The 14,363-nt window shown below is 33.8% G+C and overlaps 3 protein-coding genes across 3 annotated transcripts; 1 reads left to right on the forward strand and 2 right to left on the reverse strand.

Moving 5' to 3' along the window:
• The first annotated feature begins 599 nt into the window (after window positions 1-599).
• LOC108214628 (uncharacterized) lies at window positions 600-5,120 on the forward strand. The gene is made up of 8 exons (XM_017386747.2): window positions 600-837; window positions 954-1,157; window positions 1,238-1,360; window positions 1,522-1,559; window positions 1,655-1,745; window positions 1,836-3,770; window positions 4,394-4,455; window positions 4,568-5,120. Exons 1-8 carry the CDS (start codon window positions 760-762, stop codon window positions 4,803-4,805), a joined length of 2,769 nt encoding a protein of 922 aa, XP_017242236.1. The 5' UTR covers window positions 600-759; the 3' UTR covers window positions 4,806-5,120.
• An 830-nt stretch (window positions 5,121-5,950) lies between these two features.
• On the reverse strand, window positions 5,951-6,737 carry LOC108214629 (heavy metal-associated isoprenylated plant protein 39). The gene is made up of 3 exons (XM_017386748.2): window positions 6,578-6,737; window positions 6,418-6,496; window positions 5,951-6,293 (listed from the first exon to the last, which is right to left on the reverse strand). Exons 1-3 carry the CDS (start codon window positions 6,587-6,589, stop codon window positions 6,055-6,057), a joined length of 330 nt encoding a protein of 109 aa, XP_017242237.1. The 5' UTR covers window positions 6,590-6,737; the 3' UTR covers window positions 5,951-6,054.
• A 3,443-nt stretch (window positions 6,738-10,180) lies between these two features.
• LOC108213398 (heavy metal-associated isoprenylated plant protein 31) lies at window positions 10,181-11,686 on the reverse strand. The gene is made up of 3 exons (XM_017385188.2): window positions 11,528-11,686; window positions 11,342-11,420; window positions 10,181-10,621 (listed from the first exon to the last, which is right to left on the reverse strand). Exons 1-3 carry the CDS (start codon window positions 11,531-11,533, stop codon window positions 10,290-10,292), a joined length of 417 nt encoding a protein of 138 aa, XP_017240677.1. The 5' UTR covers window positions 11,534-11,686; the 3' UTR covers window positions 10,181-10,289.
• Window positions 11,687-14,363: the final 2,677 nt, after the last annotated feature.

Here is a 14,363-nt window from a genome sequence, read left to right on the forward strand (position 1 = left end):
TGACAATGTAAGAACATGATTACTTTAAAAAAAAAACACAAATAAAATTAAGATCCGTCGTGCTTTAAATTGCTAATTACGTGTAGAAATTTATTTTCATTTTTCACCATGAATTATAGTCCAATTTGCAATTTTATATATTAGTATTGGTATTACATCAAGATTTTTATAATATAAAATTTATTTCATCCTACAAATATTAATTTTTAATTATTAATATACTTTTTATAAACAGTTACAAAATTATTACATTTTATAAATATTAATATTGAATCATTCATATAATTTTTATAATCCGTCGCGTATTGCGGCTCTCAACTAGTTGTAATTAAAAGCGGATTGTTAATACTCTATATGCTTAGCGAATGATGAAAAAGTAAATATTGAACTGGTTATGGGGACCATATAAGCATCAACTATCAAGGTCTAATGAGTAAAATATACTAACGAATTTCCTGATGAATAGTATATAATCACAACTTAAACATGTAATGACACACACTGATAGACACATACTAGCAGTATTATGTTTTGTTATTATGTATGTAATGACATGACAACTTGGATTTAAACACATCCAACTAATAAGCCCCAGTCATAAGCTTTACTGATTCATCTTTCTAGCCCCTCCACACTTTCCAGTTTCCATACATATTCTTCTTCTTCTAATTACCTTTAGCTTTACGTCAAGAACCAATCTAAATCCAAAAGCCTGCCCCTTTCTTTCAATTCCCAAGAAAATTAAAATAACCCGGAAAGATGTTCAAATCCTCAAGATGGAAGAGTGACAAACACAAGATCAAAGCTGTTTTTGAGCTACAATTTCAAGCAACTCAGGTACATATCAGAGAGAGAGAGGGAGAGAGATTGTGATATATATTTGATGATTTATTTGTGTGTGCATAAAAATGTAATGTGGGTTTTGGTTGTTGATTTGTTATATGCTATTTCAGGTGCCAAAATTAAAGGGCAAAAAGAAAGTGATGATATCTGTAGTGCCAGAAAGTGTTGGAAAGCCAACAATAAAATTACCCAAAACTTCAATTCTTGATGGTACTTGTTTGTGGGAAAATCCTGTCTATGAAACTATGAAGTTGATCAAAGATTCAAGTACTGGGATCTATAAAGAGAATGTCTATCATTTTATTGTCTCTACAGTAAGAATTTGTTCCATTTTTGTTGTAAAGTTTTGATCTTTATGTGATTGGATTGTAATATTGTTCAAGTTTTTCTTTAGGGTTCTTCAAAATCGGGTTATTTAGGAGAGGCTTCACTTGATTTCGCGGAATTTGCAGAGGCTACACAGCCATTGCTGGTTTCTCTGCCTCTTAGTTTTACTGATTCGGGTGCTTGTTTGAATGTAAGTACCCTTTTTGACTACCTTGATGTATATGTTGTTTTGGGCATTTGGATTGGAAATTTCATTTGGCTGTGCTATAGGGTTGGCTAATAATCCAACTTTTAAGTCTTAAAAGAACAAGATAAAAAGACCCCTTATAGATAGGTTGTGTTTTTATACAGGTTGGCATTCGGAAGATGCAGGAAAATGATGATAAGAGGTGAATATCAAGCTAATGTTTTAGTTAGAGTTGCTTAGAAAATTTTGATTTTTAGAGTTGTTATAATATGAGCTATTAACATTTTTATTTTAAAGTTCAAAAGAGGGGGGACAAATTGAAGATCCAAAAAACTTGAAAAGTCAACTGGTTGATCCATTTGAAGACAGCGGCCTTGATTTCCTCGAAGTAAGGCATCATTCTAGCAACTTTATACAATTTGATATTGGTCATGTAATTTAGTTGGAAGCAATTGAAACCTTTACTTGTGTTGTTCAGGATGATGATCTAAAAACATCTCCTGAAACTGAAAGGAGTGTCAGCTTCAGTGATCATCGATCTGACAAGGCAGAGAATGCTGGGAACTCTATGCCTGTGAGATGGAATTCTTTGCCACCAAAGAAGACCGAAAATGAGGTGCCTAGAGATAAACAAGCACATCAGCCATTCAACACTGATTGGTCAGTAGGTTCAGCTTCCGATGGAAGTTTGGCGGAATTTACAAGCAGCCCAGCAGAAACTTTTACTAGAGACAGGTCGCTAAATGCACCAAAGGATTCCATTGAATGGTTGAAAAATGAGGTCCATATGTTGGAAAGACAGGCTGAGTTGTCGGAACTGGAACTGCAATCTCTTAGGAAACAAATTGCGAAGGAAGGGAAAAAGGGCCAGGACTTGTCAGTGCAAGTTGTTGGTCTTAAAGAGGAGAATGTTGCACTTAAAAAACAATGTGAACAGCTCAAGTCATCCAAGGGAGAAGTAGAGACTAAAGATATTTGGGATCAGCCTGAAGATATGATGCAACGGCTTAGACGCGAAAAGGACTTGAACAAAAAACTGCGCTCACAACTTTATGAGACTGAAGACTCAAACTCGGAACTGATTCTTGTGGTGAATGACCTTAACCAAAAGCTGGAACAAAAGAGTGCGGAAGTTTTACAACTTTCCAACAAAGTTAAGGCTATGCAGAATGTCAAACAAGATACTTCAGAAACTTCCACTTCTGATACAGATCTGGAAACAGATGAGCAAGCACGAAGACATACCAGTAATGGGGATAATAAAGCCAAGGAAGAGCTGTTGAAGCAAATTACCGACCTATGTGGGGAAATTGAAGTGTACAAGAAAGATAAAGATGAACTAAATTTGCATATGGAAGCTCTTGCTTTGGACTATGATACCATAAAGCAGGAAAAGCAAGATATTTTAACAACGCTGGAGCAAAGTCAGATATTGCAGACCAAGATTCAAAGTGAATATTCAGAATCTTTGGCTATCATAGAAGACTTTAAAGCACAGATGGATATTCTTGAGAAAAAAATCAATAAGCAGGACACTGAATTCTCGAAATCCCTGGATACGATAGAAGAACTTGAGTTCATGGTGAAGAATCTAGAGGAACAGCTGGAGAAACAAGCACGAGAGTTCGAAGATGATCTTGAAGCTGTGACTCAAGCCAAGGCTAAGCTGGAGCAGCGAACCATTCGAGCGGAAGAGGCCTTGAGAAAAACAAGGTGGAGTAATGCTAGCACTACCGAGCGCCTTCAAGAAGAATTCAAAAAGCTTTCCCTCGATTTGACATCCAAAATAGATGAAAATGAGAAAATCTCCAAGAGAACTGCTGCTGAAGCTGATGATTTGCGTTTGCAGAAAAGTGTACTGGAGCAGATGCTCCAAAAAGCTGAGGGAGATCTTGCCCTGTTGAAAGATCAGTATGAAGGAAAGGTGCATGAACTTTCAAATGAAATTAATCTGCAAACAAAGCAAATTGAGAAAATGTCACGACAACTTGAAGCCAAGAACAATGAATTAGCTAGTATTCAGAAGCATGAGTCAACTCAAGAAATGTTGAGCAAGCAAAGAGACAAACTAGAGAAGGAACTTGCTTTATCGGCGAAGGCAGTTGACTTACTGAAAGAGGAAGTCACAACCCTTAAAACATTAAAAGATGAGAAAGGAATATTAGTTGGGTCCCTGCAGTCTGAAATGGAAAATCATATCATTCAGTATAATGAGTTAAAGCATTGCATGCTTCAGATCGACTTGGAGAAAGAAAGTTTAAGAAAACAAGTTTCTGAATTAGAGGGTCAACTTAAGAAGAAGGAAGAGGTTATCAGCAGCTTGGACAAAAAAATACAGAGTAACAGTGAGCATATTGCTACAAAAGGAAGGACTTCCAAAGGTGCAATACCAGACAAAGTTAAATCTCATGAGGTACGTCTTATATTCCTCACATATGACACAATATGTTAAGGTCAAGATATATAAGAAAGTGGGTAAAATATTTCTTATACTAGAAAAATGTGTCATTTTTACAAGTCCCCTACATTCGTAATTACGTTCAACATGTCTATTTAATATGACGCAATATAGTTTAATACCGTGAAGTTTACAGGAATTTGGAAACCTTTTTTGCCAAGTAGTAATTTGGAAACTTAATTGTTCTTATTCTTATCTTTGGTCTTGTTATTTTATATCAGCTGACTGTGTTATGTAATACAGTGTTATTTAACACACACGTCTGCAGTCTCGGTGCAAACTGCAATACATGCACCTTGTAGTTCTGTAAACACACATAATACACTGGAATGAGAACTTTTAGGGATGCATCGCAGGAATTAAAATAAACAACGAAGTGATTAACAGATAACATATATATAACATTACATGAAAATAGGCGGTTCGAATTTTCTGTACATGGGAATCAAGATATACGATAACAAGATATACGATTTTAAAAGGTCCTCATAGATTTTGGTCAGGTTATTCACTTGTAATAACTTTTCATAGATCATGAACATGTAGCAAATCTGGAGCTTACCAAATTTTATGTGCAGGAGAATAGACACGCTATGCAAACAAGACCTTCAGTGACCAGGCAATCTGAAACTGTGAAAAGGTAAGCATAAGCTAGTTTGCTGACTGCACCTACCTCATTAATTTGCTTGTACGCTTTCGTTTCTAAATGATAAATGGTTTATGCATATTAATATCTTGCTAAATGTTCACAGTGGCACTAAAAAACTATCCGATAAAAAGTCCAATCGTGATGCAAGTGATGATAGTTCTAATCAAACCTTATCCAGTGAAGTTGCATTACTCAATGAGAAAAATAAACATATGGAAGAAGAACTGAAAGAAATGCAAGACAAATACTCAGAGATTAGTCTCAGATTTGCAGAGGTAGAAGGTGAAAGGCAACAACTTGTTATGTCGCTTCGTAATCTCAAGAATGGAAAGAAGTCATAGAAGTGTTGCAACACATTTGGGTGCCTGGAAGTATAATCTTAAAATTTTGTTGGGTGATGTCAGGTAAAGAGTATGCTATACTGGAATTTGTTTTGCAGAATGAATGCCACATAAATTTGCAATGTTGGCCATTATTTGCAATGCTACCGTGATAATAATTAAGATCAAGCACCTAAATTAAAACAGATTGTTGTATGTTCACTACTTCGCAAGTTAACAAGTCTGCATATAGAGGCGGAGAGGGGGATTCTACTATTTGTTTGTATATAAGCTAAGAATTTGAACGTTTGCAGCTATAAATCATTTTTAAAGCCATTCTGTGAATCGTTTTCTGCCACTTGTATACTTTAGTGATTCTGCATCGACATCATAACTTTTATTTTTTCCGGCTAGTTGTCATAGTTGTGATGGTAGAAGGCTGGAAATGAATCTTCCCTTTAGGCTATCCCTATAATAATCACGACGTAACTTTCTTCTCGTACTGGGTAGAAATTTGCCAGTTAGATCTCAGGAACATTTCTGCCTCCGTCCCCACACTGCTAGATTTCAAATGTACTCGATATGATTTCTTTTATCTAGTGTAAAGTTGAAATAGAACAATTGAAAAATAAAATGGAGTTTACAGGTTGTATGGCAATGTACAAAACGAATGTCTTTGTTTGGATCATGAGTGTAGTTCAAAATGAAAAAGTTGTTAATAACAGCAGTAAGAGTGAACACTCATATTGAAATATGCCAGAGTATATAGAGATTATGATCTTCAGACTAATTTTGACCCAGAGTCCTTTAAGTTTCAGGGTCGCCCTACCCTCCGGTCACTGTGATCGACTTCTTCACAGTATTCTTCTCTTTAGCAACAGTCTTATACCCATAAATTTCAAGGTTGCCCTACCCTCCGGTCACTGAGATCGACTTTTCCACGGTATTCTTCTCGTTAGCAACAGTCTTATACCCGTAAATGATCGACTTCTCCCCGGTGTTCTTCTCCTTAGTAAGAGTCTTATATTTATAGGTGAATATTAGGTCCCAGATAGCAAAGGAAAATAAGATGTACATAGATCTTACGACATAAAACTTGGGTTTCTGAGAGGACTCAATTTGATGTGCTCTGCTGTATACATAAAATGTGATTCAATAACCGCAAAAAAAGAAAAAAAACAGTTTTATTGAAGCTCGTATAATAATAAGAGCAGTGGATCAAGTAAAAGTATGATATGTGGTAACTAAGACCAGATGGACTGTAAAAATCTCATTTCTTCTCTTCTTCTTTTTTCTCAGCAGGTTTTTCATCTGCCTTCTTCTCTTCCTTCTTCTCCTCTTCTTTTTTCTCTTCTTTCTTTTCTTCTTTCTTCTCTTCTTTGGCTGGCCCCACTGAGATGATATCCACCTTGCCTACTTTCTTCAACTTTTTCACCACTGCCACCGAATCCATTTCTCCTATCACTGTAATCTTCTGCTCTTTCAAATCCGTTGTTATTGAATCTACTCCTATATTTACAAACAACTTATGTTAATTAGTTACGATCGGGTCATGCTATAGACGGACAAGACGTGTTTTTAAATAAAAAATCACGAGGCGCACAGGAGTAGTATGGTAGGTGTAGGGGTATACCATAAATATCAGCAGCAGCTTCGATGGCTTTCTGCTTGGTCTTCTCATCGGTCATGGTTAGAAGCTTCAATACAACTTTCTAGCAGAGAGCAAGAAGAAACAGATAAATAAGATGGTTTATATAAATATAGACAAGAATCAGATGAGGAATCATACGTACCTGAGCAGCCATCTAGAGAGGATGTGTGAAATGAATTCGGAGTCTTGAATCAACTCACAAAAGCAATGGGAGAAATGAAGGCGAATACAAAATATGAGCGTATCTATAGAGGGGAGAATGCGGGGACACTGTAATACGCATACTTTTATACTGCAATTTTAGCCAAAAACTGGAGAGCAAAGCGTTAATGACATCGTTTTCTTTATCCGTTAAGATTCATTTCATATGCTCTTGACTGTTTCCACTCTTATAAAATATAATTTATAATATTTTTTAGATTTTTTCTGAATAAAATTTGTTACAACTAATTCTTATTCGGAAAAAAAGTTGAAAAAATATTTTGAACTATACTTTATAAGAGTTTCAAAATACGTGCCAGTGCCAAAAAGTAAAGTAATGAACGAGACAGGGAAGTATGTAGTTACTATCTTAATTATATATTTATTTTACTTTTGAAATTAAATTAACTAAATTTTAGTTGCACACTAAAAAAAATTATTATATTTTTTTAAAAAGTTACATTTTAATATAGACCAGATTCTTTTTTTCAATTATATATTATATATGAAATTGATGATCAATGACTCATCAAAATTAAAAAATGAACATATATTAAAGTACGGACACATTATATTTTCGGACTTTTCTGCACGTTTTTCCACACTCATTTAAAATATAGTTTCATAATATATTTTTAAATTTTTTTTCTCTGAATAAAAATTTGATATTTAAATTTTCATTTAAAAAAAAAAATTTAAAAAAAGATTATACAACTATATTTGATAAGACCCTCAAAATGTAAATAACACATAGACGGAGGGAGTAGCTTGTTTCAAACGCGAAGGAGTCATATTCATGACGAAATAATTGTGAAAGAAAAAAATTAATCGATAAACGCGATTGAGTAAGAATGCTGGCCTAGAATCAATGGACTAGTTTGTAAGGCAAACGATGTGGTCGGTCAAGTTGGCCACCAAGGGGTGGTTCATGTCTGCTCAACTTTATCACCTTTTTTATTCCATGTGTGCAAATTGCAATACCTCCTCAGTTACTAAATAAAAAGAGTAGCACTTTAGCACGTATGTTTTCAGATAGACAAATTTTTTATTAGATTTAATATAAAGTTTATAGGTATAAATATTAAATTTAATGGCAAATATATTTTTAAAAAAGTTTCAGAATTTTTTCTGCCTTGCAAAACGTGACTGGTCTTAATTATCAATTGCTCTCGGGATTGGGCGAGAAAAAATCGTAAAATAATAGGAACCAAATCTGATACTCCCTCCGTCCCAAAATCACATTTCTATTTTTGTTGGTCAAATTGATTAAATTTTGACCAAAGATTATAAGACAATAATTTATTATTTTAAAAAACTGAAAATTACATCTTAAATTAGATTAAAAATTATCTCCGGTGACATTTTTTTTTATTTTTATCAATTGATAAAATATTAATAAATTTCAGTCAAACTTTAGTCAATTTAACCGGCACAACACCAAATGTAACAACTATTTTGAGACAGGGAGTAAAATATTGCACCAAACAGCAGAAATCACAAACTGATTTCCATAATTTCGTTTCCATTTCAGTCAAATTGAGCACAACCAAATTGAAACAAAATCGTAACAAATCGAATTAAACACAATCAAATTGAAATAAAATCTTAGCAAATCGAATCGAACCATGATCAGCCTAATATGTATGTAGCTCAGTCTTTAGTTTGTCATCAGTTGATGCTCTGTCACTTTCTCTTCGTACTTCGTAGTCACCCTCAACCTTTCTGACGCAGCAAAGCTAGATTTTCCAACACAAACTCTTTCAGTGACAATGCAAAAAATTTGGAATTCATGAATTAAACGGCAAATACAAGCTAAAAAACCAGTTATTCCTGTAAGCATGCATAATCAGTGGGCTTTCAAATAAAGCTGATAGACTTGCCACCCACCCGAACTCATCCAATCCGACAAATTAAAAATTGTCATTAATTTTAACTTTGGAACACAATTTAAATGCGATTTGAAGCCAAACAGGGAAAGACTTGCCATGAAATTCGGTTTTAAATACTCGCCCCGTCCCAAAATACATGTCACTTTGACTTTTTGCACGTAATTTAATGTGCAAATAAAACATACTTCTATATATTATTTTTAAAATTTTCTTTTTCTGAATAAAAGTATAACATCCATATTTTTATTCAAAAAAAGAAAATTTGAAAAAATAATATATAGACCTATGTTTTATTTGCACCTCAAATTACGTGAAAAAAATCAAAGTGACCTGCATCGTGGGACGGAGGGAGTATGATAAGACGATTGCAGAACTGGATGATAATGTAAATAATGTGTTCACCCAATACTCCCCCGGTCAAGTGTTTCCCAGTACTCAACAACAAAGTAGATGATGAATCACCAACTCATCGTCGTCCTCTAGAGTATGAACTAGAGATGCACAAAAGATCTGTTCGGGCCAGTTCTAGATCGGGCCAAAAAAATCTGGATTTTTTCAAAAGCAGATCGGGCCAGGTTTTTCCAAAAATACTTGGTCTGGTTTAGTTATAAAAAACCCGAATTTTTCAAAAATCCGGATTTTATCCGGATTTTTTTGAAAATACTAGGTCTGTTTTAGACCTTCGGATCGGGCCGGGCCAGACCGGGTTTTTTTCAGATCGAATCGAATCGGATTTCAGATTTCAGATTTTTTGAACATCTCTAGTATGAACATGTTTACCCACTACTTTAGACGAAAATAAGGATTTGTTTCGAAATTTTTTAGAATCATTTAAGAATTATTTTTATAACAAGTATTTTAACATTTTTTATATTTAAAAATAATTTATTTATTTTCAAGAAAATAGATATATACATATTTTTCAGAAATAATAACTTATTTTAAAATATATGAAAATGTTAAAATATTCAAATTCATTTAAAAAAATCCAATATCATGTGCCATGATTTAATTTATTATAATTTTATTAAATAGAATAAACCATGCAAACACAATAATTACACTAGTTAGAAATATTTTATTTTAGGCTCATCTGAAACCTAAAAACATCTAACTATTCTTTTTACAATTAAAAAGTACAGTACTTGTGTAGATGGGATCCAGCTACCCAAGCACCGTCAAGATATCCTGTATTATTCAAAAGCCCGGCATCGCCACAAACATCAATAATAATACTATATATTCAACCGGCGCTACTAGTTCCTCATGCCTATTCATAATGCAAACATTATAGCGTATGTAGTATTCAAAAAAAATAAAGTGATTTATTCAATTTTTCAATTATATTTTTATAAATATTTTACCAACTTATTAATTACATTTGAATTGACTAAGTATCAGCGAGTTGTCAGAAAAAATTCCGATAAATCTGTCATAAAACCTGAATCAAGATATTCTGATTTCCAATTTCTACAATTACGAGTGTACATAATTATGATATGTATATGTATTCTCTTTGTATATGTATTTATTTTAATTTGCGAGTAGCTTTGATAGCTAAGGCTCACACGAGTCATATCGCATCTTCCCACACTTGCCTACATTTAACAATATATGTTCTCGAATTTTCGTTATAATCTAAATAGACTGCAATATTATAGAAAATAAGTAGCTCATTAACACAAAACAATGAAGATTACAATGCATTCGTCATATCTGAGAATACATCCGAAGCCATGAGTGAAAATTGGTCCGCAAATATAATCACATAACGGTGCAAGCATGAGGATTCTCGTCGCTAAACAGGGAAGCAACAGCTTCATCAGAAGCCACAGCCACATTATAAACCGAAGGGGTCTGAAAGAAGGAATGTACTCCACCCGGGGCAACATTTCTTGATGTGTCATAGTAATGGTTGGCGACATGAGTTGGGTACTTGTAAAATGATGCAAAATGTGTGTAGCCTCTTGGATATGGCCATGGCTCCGCTGCTTTGCCAGTGCGTTTGATCGCTTTAAGCACCTTTTTTTCTTCCAGAGCGTAGCCTCGGACTGTGACTTTCTGAGCCTCCATATCAATGTCTACATCTTCCACACCTAGATATGGGGGGAAAATGTTTAACTTGAGCTAATTACGATTCTGAGTTGAAGATGCTTTAATTAAAGGCTAATGTTTTTTTGTGCTGAACTAATTGCATTTTTTAGAGAAACTTTTTTTCCACAAACTAATGCTGTAACAATTGACATTTGTGCCAGGCTCATAATGGGCTGATACAAAGTTAAAGAATCATGGGCTTTATTATAAGTTGGGAGAAAAGCATGACAGAAATTTCAAAAGCTTGTGGGCCAAAACTTTTGCTTTATCGGATGCTGGTTTGCCAATGCCAGCTCCAGTTTAATAACATTTGAGATCCACAGCATTCATCTTACCCCAGAACAATAAAACATCTCAGTTACATCCGTTAGTTTAGTCAATCTCAATCTTAATTAATTTCATTCCTTGCTAAAACTCAGGAACATAATCATCACAACCTTGGTTTTTTTTGTTTTTTTTATTTTTTTATCATGCTTGAGAAAAGTTTATAATTATATTTGAAAATAAATTACTTAACATCATGTGCATGAGTCATGACTATCATAGGAGAAAATGGAAGACTCTCACCTAGTTTTGCCATATGAATTAAAGTAGCACATTTAACACCCATCTTTTAAGTTGTTTGAATTCCCTATCCAAATGTTTACTCCGTATATTTTGAAATACATATCGTTTAATTTTTTTACACGTAACGGAGATGTTAAGATGGTGGTCGATGTTACCTTTGAGTTTGAGCAGAGCTTTTCTTAGCTTAGTCGCACATCCTTCACAATCCAAATTTGGAACCCTCACCTCCACTCCCTGCACCCACACAATGCAAACACACAATTATACTTCAATAAATACATTGCAAGTTTGCAACTATGTACATTATTACATATATATTGAGAGAGGATCGAGAGCCTTACAGACATAGCTTGGAAATGCACAAGGAATATGTCCCGGAGGGCCGGAGCTTACATGCACACTACAAACAAACCAAGTGAGGAGTGCTGCACAACTCACTTTGTTTACTGTGTTGTGTGCTTTCAGATAGATGCAGTTATTTATACTCCATAAAAGAACGTTGAGTTTTGAAATTCGAAAATGAAATGACTTCACGCGTGGACTTGGTTACTGTGACCTTTTCCCCACTAGTATTATCTAATCCAGTGTGACCTTTTCCCCACTAGTATTATCTAATCCAGTCTCATGTCTCCCTCTGGTATGCTAAAGACTGTAGATTGCTTGCTTTTGTGTCTGCCAAGGCAATTGAGTATTCGTATGACTGAGTATTTAATTAAAGATGGTCCAGGCAACATCATTCGAAGCATTCGCTCGTGCTATCTGAGAGTTTTGGGCCATTGAACCACCAGCAATGTAGTATGTAATGAGAGACTACAATATCAACATTCAGCAATTATACATGGTTTTTTTTTAAAACAATAGAGATAATGTAATTGCAAAATAGATTTGTATAAGATTTGTATAAAATCATAGCACAAAAAAAATTTGTACAAAAATTAGATAAGATATGAATATATATATATATATATTAATATTATAAATTTGTATACATAATATTACACAAGGTGTAGAGTACAGTACACATGTAATCATCTACTAAATGAATTATATATATTAAAACATTTTTATCATTGAAAGTAAACATTCTTTGTTTTTATCATATTTTAATATCACAATACACAAATATACTAATGCATGGAAGAGTTATTATATACTCCAAAAAAAAGTGGCTTGTGATCAAATATAATATATATGTTAGTTATTTTATTAATATAAAATTATTGGTATACATATTAGTTTTCATACTCACATCTTCCTAAAGATATAAATACTTACACAAATATACTAAAAATTATACTATATTATATACAAATTTATATATTATTTTAATTAATTGAGTATTTAAATAAATTGTGCAACTTTTGTAAGGTATTGTAAAGTTGGATCTGTATATATATAATTAAAAAAGAAGTTGGATCTATATTGAAAAATAAAGGTGAGAGAATTCCTTCTTGGGTAGTCAAACCGTCAAAGGTAGAATAACAAATAAACAAAAGCAAGAATATCTTGGAAGGTCTGTCCAGAGACTCCAGAGCAAGGTAAAAAAGCATGCGAAAAGATTTTGCAATACTGTAGCTTTGGGCGTTCACGACACGTATGATTCTGCATGCAAGGCGGCACTATTGTCTTGTCCTAAAAAGTGTTGTATCATTTAATTTTCTAATGTTAATTATTTTGACAGTATTGTTTTTCTTACATTTTTTTTTCTTGTAACAGTGACTGCACACATAAATTTATGGCAAAAAGCTAACAAAGTTAAGTTCAGTTTAAAGATCTGTTACTACCTTCTCGTTTACACAAATACTGAGTCTAGATGATTTGTAGTTTCTGATTACTTTTTATTTGGACTATTCTTGTTTGTTTAAGTGATCATTGATCAATCCCATCTGTCCCTGGAATGCATACATTGAGCAAAAGTGAAAGAATCTCATAATTTTGAAGGCTTTTTATGTGTAATCATAATCATCAAAAACCACATTCATCATATGTAGCACTAAGTGTCACAGGTGAAAATAGTTGAGGAAAATAACGACATCGAGTGTGCTGAATTATGAAATTACAAGCCAAAAGTTGCATTGTTGTCGGAGGCAGAACCAGAATATCCCGCCACATTGAGAAAAATAGAGCTGAAATATTAAATAATGAAACTCTTATATTCAACAATGCAGGGGAACTTTATCAGGACCCGGTGTTTATAAGTAGTAACTTGTTTGCAAATTTAGCTACGGTGATCATATACTGCAACAAGCTCATATGGTCGTTCATCAAATTTATCTCACTGAATTGGATAACAGACTTATACATACAAAAAATGTCATTTGAATCAAATATGTTGAAGAATTCCATGGATCTTAGGTCTGGTAAGTGATCCATTCTCCTAAAATTTTGAGATGTTAAAAGGAGAGTTATGATCATATTCTAACAAGAAGACCTGCGATTTACTTGTAATAACAGAGATTTTAGAAATTCTGTGAATAGACTGAGTTTTGAGTCTAGTGCCATCCAGATTAGAATTGGTGTAAGTTTATGCATATATGCCCTGAAGAGAAGAAATAATCTTCAATATGATGGCCTATGAATGTCCGAATCTTTCCGCCTTTCGGAATTAGCTGTCCTCGCTCTCCGAAACTGTGATCCTCAATTTCCTCTCTTCATAGCTGAAATAGAAATACGAAGTGATGATCCATAACACGTCTTTGAAATAAGTGGACATGTTCCAGCTCCTCCAATCTCATGTCATTCTCTAAAATTAGGAACACAACACACTTGACTCTAATAGCCTATCCTCTTATCAACCTAGCTTAGATTAGCCGGCCAGAAAAACTAACATGCTTCCAATCCTACTTAAAAAAAAAGAAAAAGACAACAAAAATGGGACATTCACATGCACATACAAACGACCAGGAAAAGATAGCTACTCAACTTAACTAAGATCTTACTGCCATCAAATATATAATATATATAGATATTAGACAATACAGTAATCTTTTATACAAATTACGCTACAAGGCTGGTATAGTTTACTACTGGCCAACAACATATGTAGATGAAATTATAATTACAGATCCAAGAGTTCCTCGGCTTTTCAGTTTGGTCGGCCTTGTATAACGTCAAAGCTCATCTTCCATCAGTTGCAACTCAACTTGAATTCCATCTAATTCCCTCTTAAGCTTGGAG

This window comes from Daucus carota, chromosome 3, assembly GCF_001625215.2.
Source record: "Daucus carota subsp. sativus chromosome 3, DH1 v3.0, whole genome shotgun sequence".
NCBI classification, from domain to species: Eukaryota; Viridiplantae; Streptophyta; class Magnoliopsida; order Apiales; family Apiaceae; genus Daucus; species Daucus carota.